General features: G+C 39.1%; 2 protein-coding genes across 3 annotated transcripts in view; both read right to left on the bottom strand.

The window, feature by feature from the left end:
- Positions 1-9,138, bottom strand: part of LRP2 (LDL receptor related protein 2) — a gene marked incomplete at its 5' end in the record, with an annotated part of 117,210 nt that extends 108,072 nt beyond the window's left edge. Inside the window, 3 exon segments of the mRNA XM_084523334.1 lie at positions 8,830-8,939; positions 8,941-9,090; positions 9,092-9,138. Coding sequence (XP_084379460.1) covers positions 8,830-8,939; positions 8,941-9,090; positions 9,092-9,138 — 307 coding nt within the window.
- A 387-nt stretch (positions 9,139-9,525) lies between these two features.
- Positions 9,526-27,988, bottom strand: part of LOC311438690 (uncharacterized protein) — a 42,045-nt gene continuing 23,582 nt past the window's right edge. The window contains exons 1-6 of one of the 2 annotated variants that reach the window (XM_084523361.1): positions 27,156-27,432; positions 18,850-18,924; positions 17,514-17,644; positions 16,808-16,910; positions 13,266-13,359; positions 9,526-10,824 (exon numbers count right to left, since the gene is read on the bottom strand). In XM_084523361.1, the coding sequence (XP_084379487.1) occupies positions 10,689-10,824; positions 13,266-13,359; positions 16,808-16,910; positions 17,514-17,528 (348 nt within the window). In that variant the 5' untranslated portion in view covers positions 17,529-17,644; positions 18,850-18,924; positions 27,156-27,432 and the 3' untranslated portion in view covers positions 9,526-10,688. Of the gene's footprint in view, positions 10,825-13,261; positions 13,360-16,807; positions 16,911-17,513; positions 17,645-18,849; positions 18,925-27,155; positions 27,433-27,988 lie in introns of those variants that run through there. The other variant, XM_084523362.1, reaches the window with a different exon arrangement.

Raw genomic sequence — 27,988 nt, 5'->3', positions numbered from 1 at the left:
CCCTTATCAAGCTTTTTGAAAAGGAAATGCCACGTGCTAAAGGACTAAGTAAAGAAAGATCATCTGAACTAGAAAAGCAATGTTGTCTGATGTGCTCTCACAGAACACAATTTTATCTTAACAGACCTTAAAATGGGCAGTGAGAATTAAATTATCCTACGGCTATTTCATTTTTAAATGTTTATATATATATATATATATATTTCATTTTTAATAAAAATCCTGTTACCAAAACAGTAATACTAAAAAGACGAAGTCCTTGAATCAATCAGAAGAGAGTAACTATGAGAAATTTATCATATCATGTATAATCATAAATAACAGAAAAAGGCACTGGTTCTCTCCCAGGTATCAGTAGAACACAACATACAATCACAGAATGGTTTGGGTTGGAAAGGACTTGAAAGACCATGCAGTTCCACTCCCCCTGCCACAGGCAGGGACACCTCCCACCAGCCCAGGCTGCCCAAAGCCACATCATTAAACACTTCCAGGAATGGGGTACCCACAGCTGCACTACGCTCCCTGATAAAGATCCCTTCTCCTGCTGTCTTGTAGGCCCCCTTTAGGGGCTGGAAAACCACTGGAGCCTTCTCTTCTCCAGGCTGAACAACCCCAACTCCCTCAGCCTGGAGAGGTATTCCAGCCCTCTGAGTTTGCCTACAGATTTGCAACTTTTAAATCATAATCCCTTCCTCATAGAAATAGTTCCATCAGTCTGTCCAAATGCTGCTAGAAACAAGGCTGCGACCACACCTGGTATATTGCTGGACAAAAAGTCAGTATCTCTATACAAACATAGAATGACTGAGATTTTCTCTCAAACGGGCAATAATTGGGGGCTCTCTCCCCTTCTTTCTCTCTCTGCCACCGAATGAAATTTCTTGGGATTAAAGTCTCTGAGAATTCTGTGACCCTATAAGAAAAAAATTAAGAAGGCCAGCGAGTTAAAAAGTATTGCACAGCTAAAAAGACAGTACCTGATTGCTAAAGCATCTTTATTCAGGAGACTCAACAAAAAACAGGGAAGAATCATTTTTGTTATCTAATAGGCAATAAAATCTTAGTATGGATAAAGCATTTTGTCAAGGTCGGTGCTTTCACCTCATCCTTCGTTAATTTAAATTTTGCCACTCGTTATTTCACTGATTTTATCTATTTGTGTTTGTTTCCTTTTTTTCTTAAAAAAAAAAAAAAAAAAAAAAAAAGAGATTTCTAAAGGACTTAAAGTTCAATTTTAAAGCTTTATTGCTTTTTTAAATTTGTACTGTAAGATAACCATTTCTAAAGTGGCTTCTGTGGTCTGTGGCTGGCTTAGTAAAGCTAAAAACTGCAAAATTAATAAAAACAAATGTTATCAGGATTTTTATATTTCCACTGTTAAATTATATTTTTGCCAGTTGTCTACAATTATAATACAAATCCCATGAAACAATATCACTTCTAGTAGAAGTGCCAAAGGAGCCCCATGTGAGGCCAACGGCCTGCCTGCTGGAGCACAGACGGGGCAGCGCTGCTCCGTGGCTGAGGCTCTATTCAGATCTCCCACTTGGGTCAGCCAACAGGAATTTGTCAGGGCTCAGATTAATAACTAAGGAGGCCCAGTTTAATTACTCCACTAAATAACTTTATGTCTTTCAAGTTACCTCACTGCAGAGGTAACAAAAGAAATGTCAGTACTTTGGTACCTTTACAGAACACTGGGAACTAAAATTCATTCCCAGTGAGAGTCAGTCAGGCCTTAAAATGCATTCTGTGGCTGACTTCATGCAGAAAAGGCAAAAATGGCAAAGCTAACAAAACTATCTACTACTGCTATCTACCTAACAGAAGACACCACAAACTCTGTCACTAACTTCAGACACAAACTGGAGCTCAACTGTTCCAAGTGAAATGGTTTAGAAACCTGCTATATCTCGGTAGTACAAATTGCTTTTTCGGTAACTCAGCTAGACGGCCACTAACGCTGCAACCCTGCCGCAGCATTCCAGGCGCTTGGTTATCGTCCAGCTCGTTTATTGTACTGCAGGTTGAGAACAGCCCTACAATCCTGCTCAAAAGTGAACACGTGAGCAGTCCCATTCAAGTCAAGCCATCTGTTTACACTAGACAACTTTACAAAAGGGTTTCCAGCAGTGCTAACATCGGTTCTTTACAGCCCCAACAGGACCACTCTTGTCACTAGCATGCTAGCCAGGCATTTCCTATATGCACATAACAGTAGCATTAAGCAGCAATTGCATGGCCAGCGGAGCCAACCCACCGACTTACTACTAACCATGCAAAAAAGGGTCTCTCTCTCCCTCTTTCCAATTCTGCTCCTTCTCCCACTAGATGCTAGGGTTTTCCAAACTCTGCTGATTACCACATCTTCCTGTGTGCTGCCCTAATTCACCAAGCCATCTAGCTCCCTAGACCTGTTTTAGTTTTCCACTGGGCTTGTAAGTGAAAGCTGCTGAGAGATTTGATAAGCAGTGGTGCTAGCACCACATAAGGAGCAAGAACCCAGGCAGTAACATGGGACTGAGACGTTGCAGGAGGGAGAGGAGTGGGGCCTCCTGCTTTCAGCAGCAGTGAGCTGGCAAATTAGCTCATCACATCTTGGGAAACCATACCCTTTGGTGTCAAAGCCTGACAAGGGCTTGGTCAGATCTAAATGGGGTCTCCCACTGGTATTGACTGATGTGAAGTCAACTTCCCATTTCTGGGAAAACTGGGGGAACACAATTTTTGCATGTAGTATGCGCTCAAATTCTGCAAGCCCTATACTTCCTCTAACTAAACCCTCTGGTATGTTTAGCTGAGTTGCTACTGTGCCCAATGGATTTTGAAGATAAAAGCATTACCCAGGTTCTAAATATGAATATAGAAGTTGGACTTGATGATCCTTATGGGTCCCTTCCAACTCAGGATATTCTATGATTCTATGAGTTCTGAGATATCTTGTGTATTACACCAACTGTTTTTGTAGAGATGCTATGGAGCACACCTAAAACCCCTGTTCTTCTCCTTGTTCCACAGACATGAGCTTTCAATCCTCATCCACGGCAGTCCCTACTGGAATGGACCCCCATTCTCTGATTCTACTCAGTAGGTGGTGGCATCATGACCTGCTTGCATAAGCAAATAACTGGACAGACCAAGTACTGTTCTACAGGGCCCTTCTGCCGAAGATCTCACTTCTTGAATGCAAAACAAAATCAAATTATTCATGTTAAAAGTACAAAATATAACAGGGCATAAAAGTAGAACAATTTCAGTTAACTCTTTTATGCTATTAATCCAAAGCAAAACTTGTAACAGTGATCCTTAGATCTCTAATCTACTTCAAGCGTTGCAAAACAAAGAAAACATTAAAAGGCTTGAAACCAACAGCAAAAGCTTATAGAATCCACTAAGGGCTATCCACTCCATTAAACATTTCTACACTTACTCATTAAACTTCATTTTCTTGAACTGTTTTTAAAATGTGCTGAGCTAAGGAAACAAAAAACAGTTAATAAAATGAACATTACCATAAGAAAGTGGACTTCAAAATGGATCTCAAGCAATAATAAGCTATTAAAAGAGATGTTTACTCTTCACTGAATCCTATTTTCCATCTCTCAGATCAGTACAACTCGGGTAATTTCTTTGAAATCAATGGAGTTGCGCTGACTTTACTGAGAAGAACCCTTACTCTTTCTTCATCTACAAACAGTTCAAGGCATTTTATGAATAAAGTCCAATTATTAAATTATATGAAGAAGCACTTTATTTTTAAGTAATTTGAAAAAAAAAGTCTGCATTTATTTGCCACACGCAGTGTATAGCATTAGAAAGACACTGACCAATTATCTGATTATAATAGCTAATTAGCAACTGTTACCTAATCAAGAATAAAAACATAAACGTCTTTTTATATAGATGTCAATGTGTGGATCATGAATTAAAAGGGACCTTTAATGTTTTTCAACAATCACACCTTCTACAAAGTGTAATTTCCTTTGAAACATCCAAAGTGCTATGTGGTTCCAACACTTATTAAGTAGAGCTCTAAAAGAGGAGACACAATTAAAGCTCCTGCTTTAAGAAGTGACAGTACAATACGATTCGAAGTTTCATGTTATTTGTCCATTTGAAGAGTTTTCACAAGCTCTCAAATTGAACAAGTTTTGTAGGATGACAGAACAACATTTGATCCAATACTCCCAGTTGAGAAACTACCTCTAAAACATGTCTGATTATTGCTTAATTAAAAATAAGAGTATTCAGTAAGAAAAGTCTTGACAAAAGAACCTCCAGTTTCTGTGCTAAATAATGAGAAGTTAAAAGCAAACACCACTGGGCTTTGATCTGGCAATAATCTAACAGTGCAACAAGGCGTATGGAAGGGGAAAGGCTCCAAACAGTGTGACTGATTTCATGTCAATCCAGGAAGCCCAAAAGGAGAAGAATTAAAAGGCTTTAATGAAATTGCATTCTACCTTTTCCCCAAATGAATCTTTGCTCATTTCCTGCAAAACACATGGAGAATAAATCTGGATTAAAGTGGGATTTCATTGCTCAAATTTCCAGTCAGCTCAACGTATGAAAGAAGGTTTTAGTTTGTCTTACAGGGAAATTGAAGCAACACATACATCACACATTTATCTTAGCTGAAATCTCCTTAGATGCTCTCTCTCTATTTGTCTTGACTCCTTTAGCTTAATTATTTACTGTAATTCTAGCATTTGGCACAGAACCAAAATCTAACTAGGTGTCATCCAATTACTGCCTTCAATTTTTAACTAAAATTTTTGGGGGCTGTCCCATTCTTCACTTCACCTGATTACTTAGCAAATTCCTGCTATGCTTTGCTGAACAGGATACAGAAATAGTAAATTATTAAGAAAAATCAAGAGATGTATTAAAAGAGAACTACTCATTAAAAAGAGTCTTACAAAAAAAAAAAAAAAGATGACTGCCAGTGCACAGAGCTATGTCTCGTTAATTGAAATGCCAGAAGATTACAATGTGTTTCACTGAGATGTACTTTTAAATTTTTAGCCCTCAGGAAAGACACATGTTCAGAACCAGGTACACAAACCAAGTAGGAGTTTTGTTCTTGATTTTGTAAAAGTACATCACCAAGAGAAACCAAGTAAAATATATCAGTTCAGGATTATGATGAATGTTGCAGCCCATAGGTAAGGCATGATACCTACGAAAACTGTAAGTAGGGATTGCATCATCACATTCATTTTTTTTGTCATCCTTTCTCATTACTCCCAAATCCTTGGTCCCTGAGGAAAGCCTCATGCAGTGGGTCTTGGCAGGAGCATAATCTTACAGAGAGGCTTCTCTGTCATTTAAACATACACAGCACTGTACAAGGAAGTATGAACACTGACTGTGGCCTGTCGCCTACAGCAATGTCACTATACATCGTTCCACAGGCATTGAATAGATTTGAACAAAGGCAGCATCTGTAAAAACAAACTGAATTATTAATTTGGAGATCGAACTCTCAAGATACGTGATGGAAGAGCATGTTTCTCCGTGACATTCTGGAAAGAACGGTTAGAGGTTTCATCTACTTGGACTTACTGTACCTATTCATTACTGGCCAACTTCATGCAACCGTTCATTATGATTTCTGAGCTATACTATCCACCATACAAATTCAGTCTTAAAATAGCTTTCATTCTTGTAGAATGATCGGGACCTTTTAACGATGACAAATTTTAGTCACTTTGGTCTGTGTCACATTTAAACTGATGATCTATCATTGCAGAGATTTAAGATGTACATCAAATTTGATGCACTAACTTTTGTGTTACAGCAAAGAATCTGGGCAGATCACATTTTGACAATATGTCTACAGAACAGGTAACTGCCTTTCTTTAAAAAAATTATTTTAGAAAGTCTTCCGCGCTTGGTATCAACAGAAAACTTCTAAAAGCATCAATAAACTATGAGTTATTAAAGAAGGAGCAAAAATTAAAGTCAGAAGTCAACCTAGCTTGATCTTCTAGCCTCTTAGCTCAATATGGAATCGAAATTTTCAAAAAATTAGCATACATGTTAATGAGACTGTTAATGAGAATGCTTAGGTTTCCAGCTGCATTTCCCAGAATTTGTAAGTTTACACTAATATTATGATTATCAGCAAGGAAAGTATAGCCTTGCTAAGAAAGCACTGATTTCATGATTCAAAGCAACATGAATCTGTCTTCTTTCATGCCATACGTGAAAAGTCTTAAAGAAAAAAATCCACAAGAAACAAGGGGAGTGAGGGAGGTTGGGAGAACATGGGGGTGGACAACCCCAATTTAGATGTTGTAAACTGTATAGTACAGGGAAGGTCTGGCCTTACAAAAGCTAAATGGTACTTTGCAATAAACTGCAGCAAAATTTCACTGCAAGTATATGCTAGCCTGAAAAAAGGTGAGACTAGCAGCGTCTTGTAACATGTACTAAATTAATAGAATTGTTGATAAAAAACAACACCAAAGTCAAAATATTTAATTATTTATGAAATCAATAGTATTATTTTGATGCTAATATATATATTTTTGTAATATTTATATCATCTGTGTTGAAAGTAGGACCTACGGTACACAAAAAAGGAAGACCAATGAAGGAAATTTAAGCAACTGAAATATATGGGCAGTAGAGATTCTAAATATAGTAGATTTACAAATAATGTTCTTACTATTTTGTGTCTAAAGAGTATTTTTTTAATAAAGAAAACCAGTTAGTGTGTTTGTTTGTTTTTTTTAAATGAATGATTTACATGTGATTTTCATATATATGAATGATTTATAAAGAAACTAACAGTGCTTCTGGCACAGAACCAATTTAGAACAGAAAAATCTTCAGCCACTTTCAGGTACTAAAGTCTCCTCAGAAAAAGTACAGCAAACCTTCCATGTTAGTTAAGGTGAGAGTGCTCACAGACACTGGGGAGCACTGCATGAGTATACAGATCTGATATGCTTTGCAGTAAGCCTAAAGAACTCATTGTTCAACCATAAAGTTGTCCTAGTGATCTCATTTGCCCTCTGTAAAACTGCTGAGAGTGCAACATCCATCCAGTGTCTGGAGTGTGTGTCAGAGTACGTAGTGCTTTCCCATTCCTCAAAACAAACATTAACATTAGTCTCATGACACTTCTTTTTTACACTACCTCTAGTTAGGTAGGTTTTTTCTGTTTCAGTGGCAATGTCTTCTGGTAACAGCCACCTTACAAGCAATAAGGCCTGGACAGGAAAAGTTGCAGAACAAGGCTCTGTATTACTGGCCTTTACAAGAAGGGGTATTTTTATTTGGTTTGTAAGTGCTATATTTAATTTCAGGAAATCCAGAGTTAACTCAATGAAGGAAGAGTTGTGACAGGATCAGCTGAGAAAGTAGCCAAGTGTTCTAGAAGTATCCGGTGCATTATGGGAATATTTAGGCATCACCAACCTGAGAACGTCAAAAATATTACTGGAAGCATATTTTCAAAACACTGAGGATTAGTCAAGATAATACAATTTTCACTGATTTCTTTGGGTTTGTTTGCATGATTTTTGATTTTTTTTTTATTTTTTTTTTGAAATGAGGGCTTGACACAATCTCAAGATTCAAGGATCTCAACTTAAGCGTATCAAGTATTTCACAGTAACGATCAGTGTGGTCAAGATTGCCAGCCAGGTGTTTTATACTGGTACCAGTTATGCCATTACTATAACTATACTGTTTTGCTTGCACAATTATTTATTCTACTGCCCTGAAGGGAGCGGAGCGGGAGGAACCAACAAAGTGAAAAGTGCTGCGCGTCCACTGCCTACGAGCAGGGGTCGGAGCTTTCCTCTCCCTCAGTTATGTCACTTACTGGGCACTCTGAAGAGTGAAAAGCAGGAGCGGAGCAAGGAAATGCACTTCCAGAGGAGCTCTGCAGCTTCCATTCTGCCCAGTGTAACCTAACAGGGCGCCGGATTAACTCCCTGCCCAGCGTGACCTCCTTGGCTAGGGCTTTTGCAGGTCTCCTGCAGCCCATTAGCTATCTCCTCTTTCGCCGCTCCCAAGCGGGAGCCGCTAGCAGCAGTTGCTGTATAATTACTTACTTGATTCTGCCTAAGGAGATTAACCTAAGAGTTGAGCGAGGAAAGCAGATTAACAACTTGAAGACGCAGACGCACCCCTCACCCAGCAGCGCCGCCGCTTCACCCCCGGGGCCCCGCCAGGCGCTCGGCCCCTCCGGCTCCCCGCAGCCCGGTGCCGCGGGCGGGGAGCCGGGGCTGTGTGGGGAGCCCCGATGGCAGCCCCGAGGGGAGGCCGCCCCCCGCGGCCGGCTGAGGGCCCGCGGCGGCGGGTCACATGCAGCCGCGTCGCCTAGCGACGGCAAAGCCCGCAGACAAAGTTCGGCCCCGCGGCCGCGCCGTGCGCTGCTGCTCGGGGCCCGGCCCGCCGGCCCCGCGGGTTTTCACCTCAGGCAGAGCCCGCGGCCCCGCACGGCGCCGTGAGCGCGAGGTGCCCAGCCACGGGGCGCTGCCTGGTGCAACGCGCCGGGAAAAGAAAATAAATACATACATACATAAATAAAAAGTTTGCACGACTCCGAAAAAAAGAAAAAAAAAAAAAAAAAAAGGATAACTTAAAGCTGAGATGAAGCGAAATTACAGAGCCGGTATGGTCTGTGCTGTTTTTCTTTTAAGGCGCCAGTGCCTTTTCCTCCAGAGACACCAAGTCCGTCGAAGGGCTCCTGGGGAGCGCCAGCTCCCGCTGCCGAGGGGCGGCGGCAGCGCCCGAGCGAGCCCCGTTATTAGCCCCACTCGGGACTTGTCCGCCCGGGGCGCCGGGCGGCGGGAGCGCAGCGCTTACCTTGGCAGCTGCCCCGCAGTATGCACGCGGCGAATAGAACGAGCAGCTTGCAGGCAGCTGCTGCTCTGCCGTCCATCCGACGGTGCGGTCCCATCCGGGCTGGGATGCTCCAGCTCCCTCAGAAGCCGGCCGCTCGACGCGGGGGTGCCGGGCTGCAGGGCAGCGCGCAAGGAGCCCCGTCTCTTTGCTTGTCCCGCTAGTTGCAGAAGAAAGGCGCGTTCGCCTGTTGAGGCATCGCGTTTTCTATAAACTCCCACCCTCCAGACATTGCATAAAGCTCTTTATACCCGGCGGCCCCGGAACTAGCATGAGGGAATCAGGCACCGCTCCAGGCCCCGCAGCCCCGGGCTGCCTCTGCCCCTCCTTCCCCGCCGGCAGCGGGGGCAGGATGCGGCCGGTCCCGCTCTGCACAGGCTGGGGAGCGGGGGCCGTGGTGCCACACCGACTGTAGGCGCTAGTTGCGGGGAATTTGGGTTTGCAAGTGAAATACACCACAGGTTTTAGCATTCCACAGGCATGCTCCAACCAAGGAAAGTGTACTTGACAACTTAGAAATACCTCCTTTCCAATGCAGGGGATAAAGCCTAGAAGTTGGGGCTTTTTTATTCCTCACAGAAAAATCGCAAAAGGGAAACTGTAGCAATGAAACTTATTTCTGCACCTTCTAGGGAGATAAAATCAGTTTGGTGAAGTGCTTTGGCTGTGAATGCTTAAGGTATCAGCCAGAGACACTTTATTCTGGTTCTAACTGTACAGCACATGTGAAATGCCTGCCTGAGTTTTATTGCTGCTATTTCAGGAATCATATACCTACTAACAAGGGTAGAACAGGGCATGGTATCATGGGGGAAAGATAAAGATATCCTGATACTTCATGATGGAATGCACTCTTGGGAAAAGGGCAAAAACATTTTGGAGGTTTTCTTTGTAGGAGCAAGAGCATCACACAAACTAAAGGAAGCTAAATTACTTGGATATTGCTCAGAAATACTAGAAAACTTAGAAAGAAACAGCATGGCATAACTATGCATGTGTTCACACATACACATGTATGTGAACAGAAAGATGCTACCATGCATATACACCATAGGAGAGAGATTGGTCTATTTGTTTTGCAAGAAACTTGCCAGATTAATTTTAATGATCTCACCTTCATAAATTCCATATATTATTTATGTTTGTTTTGTGCTACGTTCATTACATTGCAATGAGTGTTTGCTGACACTGCAGCAGAACTTAAGTGATACTTCAAAATATTAACTTTTTTTTTTTTTTTTGCTTTGGACTGCAATTTCAAGTAAGGGGTGGAGGTGCCTGCATTATTTTTGCAGAAGTTGCAGAGGAACACGTTGCTGTTTATTAGCAGATTGCGATTTTTCCTCTAGGATCTGTAGAGCACTAAGCTCCCTAAACCTTTCTGTAAAGATTTTCTATCTATCAAGCTAAAAAAGGGGGGCCTGGGGGGGAGGGAAGGGGGAGAAGATGTGGAGCGTAGGCTTTTACAAAGTTGTGATTTATGCAGGTTCAGGGCTGTTTGGTGTAGTGGTACGACACAGCACCGGGGTCAAGCCACAAGAAACACTGGGGGCAGATCAGAATATTCAATTAGCTTCCTGGCACCTCTGAATCACAAAGAGAGGATAAGATCTCTCCATCACAAGATCCAGAGCTGCTGGGGGAGGAGGGGGACCTGCCCTCTTCAAATCTCTCTCCTCCCTCCCACCCTCTCTCCTTTCACTGTAGGAGAACAGTGCTTGAAACATTCCTTTCTGCACGGAAGGTCTTTTCCTATTGTTGTTTTCTTTGTGTTTCAGTGTTGCCAACTTACTGGAATTCTTGTCGTGGTTTCACAGCAAGGCTCAGGCTGACCAAACGGAACCAGCTGCGTTTGTGTATGGGGCCGCCGCTGCTTTAATCCCCCAACAACGCCAGCGGGGAGGGAAGGAAGAGATCCCCAGAGGGGTGCAAGCAGATCCGCTCTGTACAGATGGGTGCCTGAAAAGCCAACACACAGATTGACCATTCTTAATTAGAAGGGAAGGGGTTTAAAGCTGTTCACTCCCCAGCAATGCACAGACAGGGCAGACAGTGCTTGGGAGCTACGTGCACACTTCTGTCATTGCATGTTTGGGGTGACTGGGAAACAAACTTTGGGAAGCACCTGCTTCACTCCTACACAGCTGGCATTTGCAAGTCATGTTCCTGTCTCATTTACCATTGTCATTTCTACACATCAGCATTTCCCAGACAACAAGGATTCTAAACAGAAAGAAGTGTAAGCAATAAAGTGTAAGTAAGGGTTCTAAACAGAAATAAGAAATAATTCCCTCACTGTTGACGGTGAGGGAAAGCCCTGTCCAGAGACAGTGCGCCAGCCCTTCCTACTCATTATTCATTGTGTTTCAAGAGAAATTAATTGAGATGCCCAGATGCTTCACTGCTGAAGAATGAGAGTCACTAAGGAGCCAGCACATGATAATGCTGTTCTCTGTTTACTTCGTCTAAAAATTTTCTCCTCTCACCTTACCATGGCAGCTCATCACCCAACTAAAGGGACTCTTGATTTGCTGGACACCATCAAGCAGCACTTCAGCAAGATTTGAGCTGCAATATCAAACACCTCAAGGCCTTCCCTTAACTACATCCAAGACTGTCTTTGCCAGTGTAGCACACGTCTCCCTCCTAGCTTCCTGTTGACAGTCAGTTGAACATTTTCTGACTAAACTAGACCTGGGGATTTTTGGTGTATTATTTCATCTTTAAGATGATGCATATTACATCTGTTAGAAGGTTAGAGGGAAAAAAACATAGGTAATACAGTTGTCCACTGAATTCTGGTTTTAATTCAAAATATAGTTTGTGAAGTAGTTGCTTGCCTGTTTTTTGCTGTAAGCAAGCAATCAAAAAAGCTGTTAAAGTTGTAATTTTCAACAAACAGCCATGCTGCTTACACATTAAAGATGCATGCTAAGCACTGAAGTTAAAAATTAAAAAGGCCTGATTTTTGACCAGGGTTCAGCTCTAATTTGCAGTACCCAAACTCATCCAGTTCTTAACAAATAGACAGAAACACCAGGGTTGATGTATGACTAGATAAAGATACAAAGCTGATGGCTAGTTTAAAAAAAAAAAAAAAAAAAAAAAAAAAAAAAAGAGAGAGAGAGAGAGAGAGAGAGAATCACTCAAAGAAGAAGCAGGTCAGATTGATACCTGTAATTTTCTTGTCTATTCTGAGTTTCTCAGGGCTAGGACATTTTACAGAGGTTGAGGATCTGCCCAGTGCATCATTCAGTAAAGCTCTAATTGCCATTGGCATTTGGTAATCCTGTGGTCAATCTGTCCTTGGATAAACCCAGGTTTTTCCAAATTGAAAACATTTTATGTCATAAAATGTATTTCCAATTTCATCACCAAATCCTAAGCCTTTAGCATGGCAAGCTCTTTTATTATTTTTGTTTAGTCATACTAAAGCGAGGCTTCCTGCAGCCATCTTTTTTTTGAGAGCACTGGTATGACAAGTCATACAAATATAAACTAAAAATGACTCGGTCTCTACCTGTGTAACAATCCAACAGCAGCAAGTTCATTGTTCAGATTTCATCCATCTCCACTGTTCTACAATTTAAAGTGTCATGTTAATTTAACAGAAAAGCACAAAACAGCACTTGAACTCAAGTTCCTGATATAAGCCATATCGCATTTCACAATACCTAAAATAATGGCAGTTATTTTCCAGGCAGATATTTTCCAGAAAAACAAGCAAACAAAAACAACAACAAACCAATTTAACAGTAACAAAAAGATGACCTCGCTTGATGTTGTTCTCAAGCATCTAATGAGTACTTATCAGTAGAGCACAGATTTCCAGAAGACAGACACGTTGGATCAAAGGTGGATCCCTAGCCCACATGAACACAAGAAACATTAAACCCAGGAGATGTGAATCAGCCAAAACAGAACCCATAAAGTAAGGATTGCACAATGCAGGTGGCGCCATGGCAAGAAGTTTCCTCAAGGTGTCCTTGTAAGTAACATATTACAACTTCTTTTTCAACCTGGAATTATATTACTGCAACCTGGAACAAAAAGCAGTGCATGGGAACTGTGAGTCTTTTTGGTAACTGCCACTGAACAAGTGAGACTAGCAAAGACCATGACAAAATAAACTTCCCAACACCCTAATTTTTATCCCTGCAGCATTGGGCCTGTGATTGATTTTAACAATAACAGTATGGAGTTGAGGCTTCTTTATGTGAAAGGTGGAAGGAAATGGAGAAGGACTAAACAAGTCCCAATCCTCTTCTCCCCCCTTCATTTGGGACTGTCTGGTTCAGCCTCCAAGTCCCTGTGCCCCATCCTGGAAACAATTACAAAAGAAAGGCAAGTATGCTTTGTCCCTGGCTGTACCCCTAATTAGAAAAGTTCTTGGTACCTGCCTTACTGCAAGTAGACTTCTTTGGCTCTTCATCTCTGAGGAACAGAACTCTTTATTTTTGTTCAAGCTCAACTGCTCAGCACCCGGTCTGAACCCTGCAAGAAAGTAACACAGGAAATTGTACTTGAGAAGGACTAGAAGTAAAGAGGCATTTCCAAATAACTTATGCTCTAAAAACCTGTTGGGATGCTCTCAAGGGAAATAGGGTAGGATGGAGTAACTCTGAAGATCCTTTACAAGAGCAGATTGAGCTATGCTGAGAAAAATCAAGACTGGAATCCTTGTCTTCTTGATGATTTCCCTAGAGCGTTCATATGGTAGAAAATAATTACTCAGTGAATATATATCCTGCGTTTCACTGTAGTTGTATATAAGACACAAACAATGCAAATATTATATTTTCCCACATTTAAGTGTTCTGTATGATAATACAAGGTTATACATCTCAGCACGGTATTCCATAAAGGAGAAAAATGCCTAGAAAAATTTCATGGCTCAAAATAAAAGCCAAAGTATCACAATTTCTGAAGCCTGGACATGCTGTTTTCCTTAGGATGCTACCTCATTTGACATTCCAGCAGGTGTGGTAATCGATAAGGACAAAGTACCAAAGGAGATATTCTGACTCATTTATTGCAGAAATGTAAGTACATACAGGAAATGCAACAAAAAAGAAGGAAGGACATTTAGCACAGCGGAGAATAATACTCTAGCTCTACCTAGGCAATAGTCCTTCTATATAAGTCACTTAAAACTTCTGAAGCATTCATTTTCCGATTTGAGACACCTGGGCCTGTTTAAGAAAACTTCCAAGTGCTCATTGCTGTGAACAAAGTTCATGGGAGCTGTACTTTTAATCCGTAGTACCAAGTTTTCCAAAACTGAGTCCTGGATGTCTTAATTTAGGTACCCAAAAAATCAAAGGATTTTTTTTAACCAAAATTCTTCTGTGCATTAGTTTCCTACATATAAAACTAGATGAATCTCTCAACCACTTTATAGATGAGAACTACAAAAATCCAAAAGGAAATTAGTATTCTTCTCCGAAAAAAAAAAAAATACATAGTATGGAAGGCAGGAAGAGAAAACAGTATACCATCCACCACAGCAATTTTTACAAGTAAATGCAGATGTGATATTATAAGAGATGACAGAGTGAACCTAGTAAGAGGTAAGATTACTATTTCTTAATATACCATTCAAGCTAGACTGTCCTACAAATTACTTTTATTTTCACTTCCCAGAGTTGGATCAAAAACTTAATTATCAAATAGGCAACAGTATCAACTGTGAAATGGTGTGTCAATATCTTATGTTATTTATTTTCTTTGCCATACATCCCTATTAATAGCAGATCTCAGGAGTGTTCAGGATGAAGTTCTTCTAAGGTGGAATTATCACATGTTAAGAATTGTTATGTGCTGTTTCTCCAACAGCCAGGATCAAATGCTCCACAGATCACAAGGGCAGTCCATCAAAAGCACCTGAGAAAAGGTAAATAATACTCCTTCAGATTAGTAGTATATTAATTAGAATTTCAGGCCAGAATGACAGAAAGAACACTAAGTAAAAGAGAACATGGTTTAGCAGTACAGGGGGTGCAGGTGATAGATTCTCACAGTTTTGGTGTTTATTTCAGAGAGCCAGAGATTAACCATTGCCAGTTTAATAGAAAAGCTGAAAATATAGTTTACCCCATGAATTTTGTGAACAAGTTTTGTGTTCATTGAAAAAGACAGCAATAGGCTTATGAAAATCTGAGAACAAAGTTATTTAGTGTATGACCAAAACACAGCTACCATGAAACACTCTGTGCATACCAACCACTGAGTTGTATACTTATGTACTTACAGTACAAGTATTTTTTGTTCTATTAAATGGAAAAATATGAAGAAAACAATAGCTTAAGATAATAGACACATTTTTAGCAATTCTTAGCTGATTGCAGAGGAACAATACTCAAATCACTTGCTTTGAAAATACTACCTGATTCAGCCAACCTGCAAAACCACTTTGACAAGAAGAGACCGAACTCATGAATGCGTAAGGTCAAAAGGATTACAATAATTTAAAAAAACACCTCTCTCCTCCTTGGGGGACTTGTTCACAGGAATGAGATATAGGACAGTTCAGTGAACACAGACTTTGGCAAGCAAGGTAACTGGCTTGAGAAGTCCACCCTTCCCCCTTTATCCATCTTCCCTCTGAGCTTCAGCATTGCAATTCACTCTCCCTTTTGTCCCCTCAGTTATTCAGGTCCTCAAGAGAGAGGCAACTGCTGTGCCTGCCTTACAGCACAGTTCCACAGATGCAGGAGTGAGCTGCAAATGGCAGGAGACAACAGTCAAACCAATTTCACCGTTTATGCCAACATCTCATCAGACTACCTTATAATCCACAAGGAACTAGCAAACTCTGTGTCTGGAGAAGCTACAGCCACTTAAACTACCAGCAAGCAAGCATGCAATGTCATTTTTTTATAACCACTTAACAGAAGAGAGAATTGAGGTGAAAGTTGACCATCAAAAACAGCTTAATGGTGTGTTTTGTATTTTGCAAGATATCTAACTGAATTCCTCCTTCTTGGTGCTTGTTCTGGCATACTGAATTTATTATTGTATAATCCACAGTTGCAGAATTTAAGATTTTTTCCTGATTAGGAGACAGTAAAAGATACCTCCTACTGTTTTACTGTTTTGACAACTGGGGATCCACATTATTCAGGATAAGATCTTAAATTAAAAATACTTCTCTGGTGCTTAGCTTAAGAAGTTTTGGATCTGTAACACTTGGAGTTTCTAGGGCAGCTGCACTATACCATAAGGTGAAGGGCACAGTCAAGAAATTGAATTTTCATAGAATTATTGAAACACATTCTTTACACTGTGCTTACATTTCCACTGGAACAGTAGTTTACAAGTTGGAAATAGTTTGAGGTTGAAAAAAATGTATACCAACAGAGCTATGCAACATACCTGTGTCATATTGGTATCTTAAATGGCTTTAGAGGTAGGGAGAGGTGGATTCATTATTTATTTTTTATTTATTTATTTTTGAAGATAAACAATTGTCAACAATTGATACAACATTATTGTATATCAGAGTCACGAGCCATTACAAGCAGATAGGAGGTTAGATACCACATTCTCCTAGATATTAAAAACTTTTTGCTCCATATGAAAGACTGCTTTATGTTTAACTTTTCCAGAAAAACTGGAGCTGTGTTACTTTCTGTCAAGACACTTTAAGAGATACTAATGAAAATGCCCTAGGTCCCCATAATCCTTTGTGGCTGATTAGGTACAGCAGAAGCATTGTTTCATTAATTTGAAGGCTATGTGCTTGAACCCTCATATTGACCTGAAAGTAATGTTTTATTCATATTGTAGTGTTGTAGTCAAAACTCCAGAAATAATTAAGAGGACAAGCCTCAAACCTTAGACCTTTGAATTATGAAGCTGGATAACCAGTTAATTATTGAACAATGAAGAAAAAAAAGCAGAGGGGTTTCATTAGTCCTGATATATTACTATTGCCACCTACCTGTGAAAAGCTGATGGGTGATCAAGTAGGTACCACCATCTATGTTTTCAATTCCCAAAATGTTCAGATTATTTCCACAGGTCACAGTTATTTTTTCTTTCTTCTGGATTGAAAAATAAATAAATAAATTGGGGACATAAGGTTAAACTGTGGCTCCATTTTACTAATAAGGGAAAGCTTCAAAGTTCAGTAGTCTCAGCTAAGATTCATCAGCAGTCAGTGACCCTGATACAGAATCCCTGAAGGCATTATTCAAATGAAACATCAGATGACTGGATCAACTGCAAGAAGAAAATAAGGTATCTTTAAAGAAAAGATGACGAAAGAGTATGTATAGTTTTAGAAACTTGTTATCTAGCTGTCCTTTATGGAAGCAAGACATTGTAATCAATAGTTTTTCCAGTCAAACTTTCAGTCTCCTAAATTTTTATTCGCTTTTGTTTCTGAGGGGTCTTCAAGACTTCCTACCTATTGAGCATAATAAAAGGATTCAATCTGAAGAGCAAAGACATGTATGTGAATTGTAAAGTTCTCATTTTAAAAGCTATCATCATCCTAATGGAAACAGAAGATGATAAGGAAAGGTAAAGTAAAGACCAAGGAAGAGAAACTCTGCTGAGTCATGTTTACTTTTTCCAGCGAAATAGAGATCTCTCTCTTTATACACAGCAAAGAGACCTAGTAAAGATTTGAGACAAATATTTACATGCTCAATCAACATAGGCTTCCCATGCCATCCGCGTAATATGAGTTTGTCATAGCTGCTCCTTTATGCACCTTATTGCCAATAATCACTGCTGATTCCATCTTGCACAGGTTTTGACCTGTCTCGTGAATCTAGTAATACAAGAGCATTAGAGAAGCTTTTTCATCTATTAAATTAATTCAGGTAAGTGAGCTTCAATAAAACTTAGACCACATATTTGAGATACATGAAACTGCTCCAAAGTTTTACTATCACCCAACTTGACCAATTATCATCAGATTACAATAATTTCAAATACTGAAATATTTACTACAATCAGCAGAGATTTCAAAAGAAATTATATAACGTGTTACTGCCAGCCTTCTTCTGTTTTTGCACCAAGGTCTTTTTTTGATGAATGAGAACATTAGAGCCAAATCTTACTTGTAGACCTACAGTACCAAGAGCCATTTACTGTTTTCTTAATGGACATCCCGCTCTTCTTAATTCTATTGCTATTCCCTCCATTATCCCAGTATGGATCACGTTCTTTTAAACTGTCATTTCCTTTTCCTTCCTTCCCTATACCTTCTTGTTTTCCTAATGTCTCCTTTCAGACATGAATTTGCTTCTTTAAAGATGAGGTTAGAAAAGACAGAAAACAGTACTACAAACAAAAAGAGTGTAGTCAATAAGTGCAGTAGTTCTTATTACTCTTATTATAGTACAACACACTTTTTATGTAAGCTCACATATCGATCAAGTTGCAGTACAGGATAAAAAAAAAAAAAAAAAAAAAAATCAGACTAACAACGATGAAGCTGCTGGTTTGAACTAACTTACCACAACAAAACCTCATAGAAACTGAATATGGGTTAAGGTCACCAGAGCAGATCCTGCTCCCAACAACAACTAGAGTGCATACCAGAAGGAGACGAAGGTAAAACACTACAGTCCTACAGTCTCTTTATTTTCATAGTTCCCAGTGATCCCTGGGCAACTATGTATGAGATAGAGCAGTTTGCTGACTACTTACTATATCTGTGATGTTTAAATCCCCATAAACCAGGATTAGGAAAGGGCAAAAGGAACTTTAAAGCCACCTGTCATCATCTCACATGCATCCTGAGTTTGAGACAGTGAAAGACTAGGGATCTGGAGGCAGCTTTCCATTCAAGTTTGACCTTTAGGTTTTAAACAGTATAATAATTGGGTCAAATTAGAAGAAAGCTATTCAAAGTACCATTCTCTCTGGAATTCTGCTAATGGTTAAAAATATAAGAATAAGGGCTTTCCCACGTACTAGAATACCAAATAGAAGTGTTATTTTTAGATTTAAAAACTTGTCTCATCTGACCATTTTCCAAAGGGATACAATTGAATTTTGTGTTCTCAGACATTTCAGGAATGGAGATGAATGCTTTTCTTCCCCCTGTAACAAAAGGTAGTTTTCCATGAGTCATTTGCAAATTCAGGCTAAAGAATCTGCTACTATCCCTGTTCACATTGCACTTTTTCTAAGTACAGAGGACATAAGGATATTTCAAGCAATGCTTTACATTAAAACTTATTATCTTAGTGCCTAATCATATTTTTACACTGTTCCATCCAATTAACTCTTAATCCTCATTAGTCTTTTGGGTGCCACTATCAAATAAGCATGTAAAATTACTCCCATAGTAATTTTATCACTAAAACCTGAATAATAAAAATACTGGAAATACTGGTGTCTAGTGCAGTTAAGAAGTCTAGACATTAATATGTACTTGGATTTTTATGTATGGACTTGCACAGATTCTAGACACAACATTTAAACACTATCTCCAGCTCCGGAAAACACAGTAATATATTAACTGATGTTTGCATCCTACTTACACAGAGTTGTGATAAACCCAGTCTGCTATCACAGCAATTGGTAGCTACTTAAATTCCATCTATTGCTTTCAAAATTTTAAAAGCCAATACTACATTTTAAAGAAATATTAACAGTGTCTAAAAAAAGCACATAAATATTAATAGGAAAATTAACAGGAAAATCCAAGTCAGTATGCTGGTATTTCATTCTGATTTCAAATCTCTAGTAGAAAAGTAGCCTCAGAAACACACGGTATTAGAAAAACATACACGGCCCACAGGACAATGGAGTCAGAGTCCTTCCACTCCACTCCCTGCCCCCCCACCCCTTTCCTTGCTGCCTCTCTTCTACAGCATCCCCCCACCCAGCTGTAGGGCAAGACACACTCATAAGCAGCCCTTACCATCACATCATGGCTACAGACAACCCAGGAATACAGGTATATCTTATGTAATTTTATTGAAGATACCTTAATTGGATTTGATCCATTCTGTGTTTGTGAAGAACAGAAGTAGTTAAACGCAATGTTGACTCAGCGTACAAGTTTAATTATACCAGTAAATCACACTGAAAAGAGCACAGAACTAATACGGTGTTATTTCAGGTGATTTGTGAAGAGTAGTAAGGGAAGAAAAAAAAAATCTGTATCTTCCAGCCTCTCATGCACTGTGGATACTCCCAACTGTGTTCAGTTTAAAAACATTGTAACATAGAAACTCTCATATCAGATTCATAAAAGGAATCTTTGGCCTTGGTCTCAACACCTACAGGAATACTCCCTTCGTTGCATTTTTTGATACCTTACTTGCATGTCTGCCTGTTGAAGCACAATGTAAGTTTACAGTAGGCTTTATTCAGTCCTCTGTGCAAAGCAGTTCAGTATTCTGGGGACTTCATCACACACTATCACTCTTGCAGCACCTATATAACTCACTGCATGGTCTCAGAATGGAGAGCTCAAAAAAATAAATGCAAACCATTATAAACAAATTGATTACACTAAATACTTGGTTTGGTGGCTTTACCTTACAATATTATCAAATATGCCTTTTTAATGTCATTTTTGTCCTTGTGTCTGCATTTCCTCATCTACCAGTGAAACAAGCAAAGGTCTTTGTTACTGGCACCTGTTTCTCTAAGATTAAAAAAAAAAAAAAAAATACACTTGAAGAAGGTTAAGAGTTAAAGTTTTTGGGCAACATTAGCATTTACATTTTCACACTACCTAACTTTGCAGCTCAAATTGTTTGTCGAACTTGGGTTATTTAAACTGCCTGGCAGAATCCTTTCAGATCGTTGTTTGGAGTTGCTATTTGTTTTAAATAATTTTCCACTGGAAATTAATGACAAAGAGGAGTCAACAGAACCTTTTCTATCAACTTAACTGCAACCTCAAAAAAAGCACCTTCTCATGCACATTTGCAGAAATGAGCCCTATTTTCTTTGAATTCAACATGCATTGCGACATGCTGGCAGCTGACTCTGCTCCTTTCTCAGCAAATTTCTTCAGGTGAAAAAGCAGAGATGTTTGGAAGGAAGCCTGGTTCTTTTAATCTTATCTAAGCACTCCTGAAAGGAATTAGCTGAAGATAAGGGATATTGAGTCACATGTCTTTTCTGCCTCAGAGTTCTTAATGTGCATGGGGAATTATTCCATTTTCTACTACACCAGTTTTAAGCTACTGCAATTCCAGCATCTTTACAAGAGATATTCCTGATATGTACAAATATGACGTGTACAAGGCATGGCTGTAACATTTAACTGTAAGAGGAAAATTAGGGCTACTGCCAGGGCAATGCCCAGTAAGAACAGAAAAACCATGCCTGGCCTTTGAAGTAATCTTTACTTCAGCTGCCCCTGGCTAAAAGGGTTTAAGGGGAGGAGGAGAAATTTTTCCTGATCTCTGAGGTGACATTTAACAGACCCGGGAAACAGACGTGGACTGCAAGAGTCTCCTCAGAAAGGCCTATGGCATGAATGACTAAGCAAATAAAATAGTAATGCATTCAGTACACTTAACATCTCAATCTTGGACAAAGGACTTCTTCCATCATGGCTTTATCTTCTTTTTGATAGCAACCATTATCAATGGGGCTGAGATGGACCAAATACCTGACATGGCAAAGACTATAGGAAAGAAATGCTCAATACTTAAAAGAATCTTTTATCAAAATCCTTATGAACTTCGCAAATTCCTCCTGCTTTAATTTGGCAGAGTAACTGTCCTAACTATGCAATAGAATGCTTTGTAATACATAATGATCAGAACCAGCTACTCAGGCAACTTCCCTTTTATTTAAATCCTCCCAGTAGAACTTCAAATACATATATGTGGTAAGAACTTCTACTCCAGGCCAATAAAACAGACCAGCAGCATAACAAAAGGAATACAGGGGACCTATGGCAAGAGCCACTGAACCAAGCTACTGGTTGCTTCTCAGACGCTTACAATTATGGTTGAATGAAAGAGTGATTTAGCTGGCACTTCACCCACAGTAACAGCCACATGGTCAGCAGTTTTAACTACAGCTTTAACTCCATCCGCAGCCTGTTTTCCTAGCTAAAGCTTTCACACCAATGTTCTCTGACCAAGACATACACCAGCTACATATTTTTCTTTGTCACATCTGACTCCATGTTAAGGAGCTTCCAAAAAGAGCAAGCCAATTTCGAAACCAATACGTAAGAGGTTCTTGGGGTAACAAAGTCCAGGTTTCGCTTCTTTATGCTACACCACAAACACCAGGCACTACAAGCTTAACTGCCTGGTGCTTAGTCTAGGTCACGCTTCATGAGCATGCTGAAAAGAATAACCTTAGGTATCATGAAACTTCTCCCAGTCCCCTCCAGAACAGAAAGGAAGTTCACCTCAGAACAGAACCACCTTCACAGGCATGTGGCAGTTGTCATTACATAATTTATGGAGGTGTGTTTTGAGACATTTGGGGCAGTTCTGTCCCACAGCCCTCTAGCAATAACGTGAAGCAGTCAAGTATGCTCTACAACATAATCATTTATTTCTAATACATGTATCTGTAACTGACATGTCTACATAATTAACTGCTTTAGATAGAACATAAAAGATGCAACGAAGATGCTTCAGGATTCTGCCCACAGGAAGTACTTGGACATTCTAATATTCAGCTAGCATATACCTCAAGTTATCTCAGTTCAATGTACAGCATCAAGAATATAAGAATCCAGCACTTGGAATTTTCTCAGTTTTTAGAAACATTCCTTCCCACTTATATCACCTTTGTCAGTATTACCACATCACCCTTAAGAAGCAGTTTGATCAGGATGAGAAAACTTCTTGAAAGTGTAAGCAATTAATGCAGACAATTAAAAAAGTGGGGGAAGGAGCAAACTGCTAGACTATGTTTGGATCTCCAGAAAACCAAAAAATATGACCTTGTAATTTAATTTCAGAAACTTTCCAAAATGAACAATTTTTCTTAACTAGTATTACATCTGTTTGTTTTCCCTTGAATTTCACTATACTTTTCCTGAAAGTCTTCATACTTTGAGATGATTCAGAACAGAATCTATTCTAACCATGAAAACATTATGGAGTATTTTGAATCAGCATTTTAATTTCAGCTGAATAGTAGTAGTCTAACCCCATTCACAAACAGAGATGGGCACAAAGCTCATTTACTAATTTTTGTGGTCCCCTGAAGTAATTTTATCTTCTTGTTTGTCAGGTGGATATATAAGTACAATATAAATAAATGTAATATAGCCTTAGACATTTATTGCATACACAATATCCAAAGCTCAATTAAAAATATGTTTGGGAAGAGAGTGTAGAAATGCTATCATGAAACAAACAAACAAAAAACACTTCATTTTTTTCTGTGCAACAGAACAATAGAATCTTTTCAAGTAGTTTGTATAGGAGAAGGTTGAAAGTCCATCATTATCATAATGATAAAGTCCATCATAATGTCATCACATGACATTAACCATAAAAAAGACCAAATTCTTATATAAAGAAAAAGTGCAAGCATAGCACAGTAAATATACTAATCAAGCCAGGCCAACTCAAAAAGCCTGTATCTCATTCATTCTAGCAGGAAATGCTGTTCATAACAGATCTTACTCTGTACTGCAAGGACACTTCCAGTAGCCCACTCTCCATTACAGAATAAGTGTAAGCCCACTCTTATTTCAGACCAGCACTTGCTCAGCCCTGATTTATGACAGCATTCCTCAAGTCAGGGAGGAGGAAAGAGGAACTATTTCTGATTCTTTCTGATCCACAGGTAAAGCGCAATGCCCAAACACAGCATTCAATCTGACAACAAAGCAATAAAGCCACCTCATTATATGTTTGGATTGCTTTCTGGAACTAGAGTGGCTATAGTCACAGCACTTTTACTTGTATATGACAGATCAATTTCCTAGAGTTTTCGAAACAAGTATGTAAGTCTTGGTATTGCTCAGTCAGCCATCTCAAACCAAGCATCTGCAATCAGCACGGCCCACAACCTTTCATTCTTTCATGCTCAAGTCAAGACTGACACCCAGTGGCCATATCTTTTAACTGATTTTCTTCTCGCATAGCTAACTGATTTTTAAAACGAGAGATTCCATACTGAGATTCCATTCCAGACCTTCAACCTTTTCTTCTGTAAACCACTTGAAAATCTTCAATTGTTTTATCTACAAAGTATAAAGTAAATCAGCTGAAAACTTGTTTTCTTAAAAACATCTAAGAAGTCAAACATTAAGTGCATATGTGTAGTATTGCATAACACCATATAGGCTTAAAAAAAATCTAGAGAATCTAGTCACACCTCTCTACTTAGCATGGTAAATATATAATAATACTTGTAACAGAAAGAGAGATGTTTTGATGTTAAAGCACTGCAGTAGGTTAACTACTTCAGAAATGGACGTTTATTTTCTATCATTTCCAAGCAATCCTTTTTATAAGGATTATAAAAAAAAATTGTAAACATGGTATTAGATTCATGTATTAGTGACTGATTTCACTTGATGCAGCATTAACTGACAGGTTCTAGCTATTGAATTTTGATCCAACACCAAGGCAAGTAATTTTTTTGTGGAAACAGAATATAGAACACAGGTAGCACAATCACCATACAGGGAAAAAAATGAGTTTACTTTCTACATCACTTGCTTCATCTATTTCACAATCATCAATACTGTAATAGACAAGTCTGTTTTGACTGTAGGAATATCATTCAATTTGAAGATCAGTAAGATACAGCAATTTCAGAGATACTTCTAATATAAAAAGACAACTTATTTTCCCTCAAAGACACCAGCTATTATGATTTTGTTCAAGCATGGCGTCTTGATATATATATAACTACATAAAATTAAGGTTTCTGCTCATCCAATGATGATATGGCTGGGTTTTTGAAATACCAGTAGTAAGTGCCTTCCTTAGCATACACCCTATCTTTGGTAAATCCTTAGCAGCATAACCTTTCAATATGGTCAATTAAATATGGCAGAGTGATGCAAATATCACTAGGCTATTGTGAGAAGTAGTTCTCATTTCACTAACACTATTAGTAGAGTAGCAAATGCATTCTAGCCCTAAGGTAGCATGTACCAGACTAACAGAATAAGGTTCTTAACTGAAATGCAAGACAGTAGCCTCAGTCCAAAGACATGCTTTATCCAGCACAACATGACTGGTGGATTGTTTCATCAGCTAAAATACTGAGAATCATTTCTTTCTGAGGCACTGTGTTTACCATCATAACCAGTAAAAACTTAAAGACTGAAAAATCTGAGACCAAAGCCTGTCAATTTTGAGTCTCTTCCACAGTATATCCATTTCAAGAATAGCAACAATGTCTTGAAACAATTTGTAATCTTATTTGGAGGAGATAATACAAATTAAATCCTCTCTCAAAACCATATATATAAAAAAAATGAGATGGTGTATCAGTGCTGCACATGGGGCAGATTACAAAATGTCAGCTACTTGATCTATTTTAGCTTTAGTAACAGGGGAATGTAGAAAGGGCACAAACAGCAGGTTACCAAGAGAAATATCTTTATAGCACAAGCCACATGATATTATTTTGAGCTTATAGTATTAGGGCCCATGATTTATAATGCAAGATCTATCGTTGAGCTATCATTGAAAAGATGCCTTGTTCACCAGTAGCACAGGATAATATTGCAGTAGCACCTATCTGTTTGCATAATAGCTGCGGCCAAGTCTGTCAAATCATCTACTGAAACACAGACCACTTCAAAGCAAGTCTTTCAGAGTACCAGTAATTCTTGACAGAATTTTTTTCTATTGTTCCTTAAAAGGAGCAAAGAAGCACCTAATGCACAGATCTATAAAATACTAGCAATCACAGCAGACAGGAATCTACAGCTCAGTGTCCATACCACCTGCATCTGGGGCAAAACATTACTTTTGCTTTACATAAACTGAATAAGAAGCTTGCTACTACTACCAGCAGAGGTTTAACAGATCCTTTATACATAGAAGCTGTTCTTTCCTGCACTGAGCACATGTCTGTAGCCATCCGTGACTGATAAGCTACAGGAGAGGGGCTATTAGCCAGAAGCACATACACCTGGAAAGGTGCAAGGCCACGTAACTATGAGCTCATTAAAGCAGAAGTGTTCTCAAAGGTGTTTCTTTTGTCCTTCCTATTCTTGGATTAATGCGCACAGCTGAAAGCTTCTTACCACTATTCCACATTCATTTAGTGATTACATGCAAACATATCCAAGATAATTTTGAACCTCCAGACCATTTTACTCAGTAGCCAAACATTCCCAATCTTCCATAAGAATACAAATGATTGATATTTTCAAGGTACCTTGTAACTGCTCTCCTACTAATCCCTAAACAGCTTTGGAAAACAGAAACATCCTACTCTCCTCTTTCAGTATTCAACAAGACCTCCCACAGCCTGAATTGGGGCAAAATTCCTCTCAGAGTGATGCTCTACATATTTGCACAAAGAATGTCTAAGAAAGTACTTAGAAAAAATGAGAAGTTTTTTTTTTTTCCCCTACCTCTACACTTCAAAGATAAAGCAGCAGAGTTTCACTATGAGGCAAGGCAATGAGTTTTGTAAATACTGTTCAGACTACAGTTGACCTTAACTATTTATGGTTCACATTGCAAGTAGAGTATCTGAAGCCATACTAACCTTCACACATCTTAGTATCTTGTATTTCTAATCATGAAACAGAAGATGAATATAAGACTTCTTTTTCTTGCAGTTGTGTTTGCATACATTATTTAAGATTTGGCTTAAGTACTGGTAAAATCACAATACCCCATTATTAAATTTCACTTAAACCAATGTTTTCATGTTTTTATGTATTGTTAGACAAAGAGGATATATTGTTTTACCACAAGGAAGAGCCTTACCAATATTTTCTTAAGTGTATGGTACTAACAAATTTACAACTTGCTCAATACATTTATTCAAATTCAAGAGCTTTAGCATTGATAACTGCAAACCTAACAAATATAAATTAAAAAAAAAATCTTACTGAAAATAAGAATATCTTTAACACAAACCCCATCATCATTAATATATTGGTACCTACAATAGTCCTCAGATCCAGAAACAGAGGTCTACTCAGGTTTTTGCTAGGCTAGATTCCAAAGATTACAGCATAAATACATGTAAGCTGGTAGCTGTTTAAAGAGATCTATTTGCATTTTCCAGTAGGTCTAGTCTTATTCAAAAAAAAAAAAAAAAAATCTTTCTTCACTTCAAAAATCATTGCTACACTTGCATACACAGTATTACAGCTCTTTTGTTAATATTTTAAAACATTTACTTACTTGTCTGCCAGCCTCCCTCAGTTTCACATTGCTGATTGTATTCCTTCACTCTTGCTGAGGATCTTATAGCCCTGTCAGTTACTTACACAACTTATCAAGTTAACTCTGCAGTAATAACCAAATCCCAACTACAAAAAGCCATTTTGTCCCCCACACAGTTTATCTCTCCTCCTAAGAACACCTTCCCCTCAGGTTACAGGGCCTTCTGCCTCCTGAGCCTGAGAGAACCTCACAGCTGAGAGGAGCCCTCACTAGATGAACCATGGGTATGCACAGGTGCTTCAGCAGTTCCAGATGTGCTTAGACTCTGCTTGGTCAGCAGCAGGCAATCAGGCTTTGATTTTAAAACTTGTTGCCACTTGGGTCTAGCTACCAGCATGGAAGTAGCAGGGTAGGTCCTAGCCTCTAGCAATCCATGGGTAGGACTGCAAATGATACTTCCCAGCATACTGATACAGGTTAACACGTAGTCTGGGGCTTCTACTGCTAGCTGGGGACCCCAACAGACAGCAGAAATGGGTCAATACCTCATGAAGGGTAACAAGGGGATGTGCAAGCAGGTAGGGCTGGTGGAGAGTGGGACCACAAAGCACACTGGTGGCTGAGAGGGCTGCTGGGCCCACAAGACTGCTGCAAGGGGTGCAGAGGGTCTGATACATATGTTTGTAAATACCTTTAAATAAAAGCCATAGGTCCAAAGATGCAAATTCTGGCATTTATGCAAGTTTAGGGTTATATTGGCAATAAGGGCAGTAAGATAAATATTTGTCTTCTTGTAACACTATAGATAATCACCTATCTGAAAGATGAAACCTATTCCCAATGCTAAAAGG

Source organism: Aythya ferina (genome assembly GCF_964211825.1).
Source record: "Aythya ferina genome assembly, chromosome: 6".
Taxonomy (NCBI): Eukaryota; Metazoa; Chordata; class Aves; order Anseriformes; family Anatidae; genus Aythya; species Aythya ferina.
This window is presented reverse-complemented; position numbering and strand designations above follow the sequence as displayed.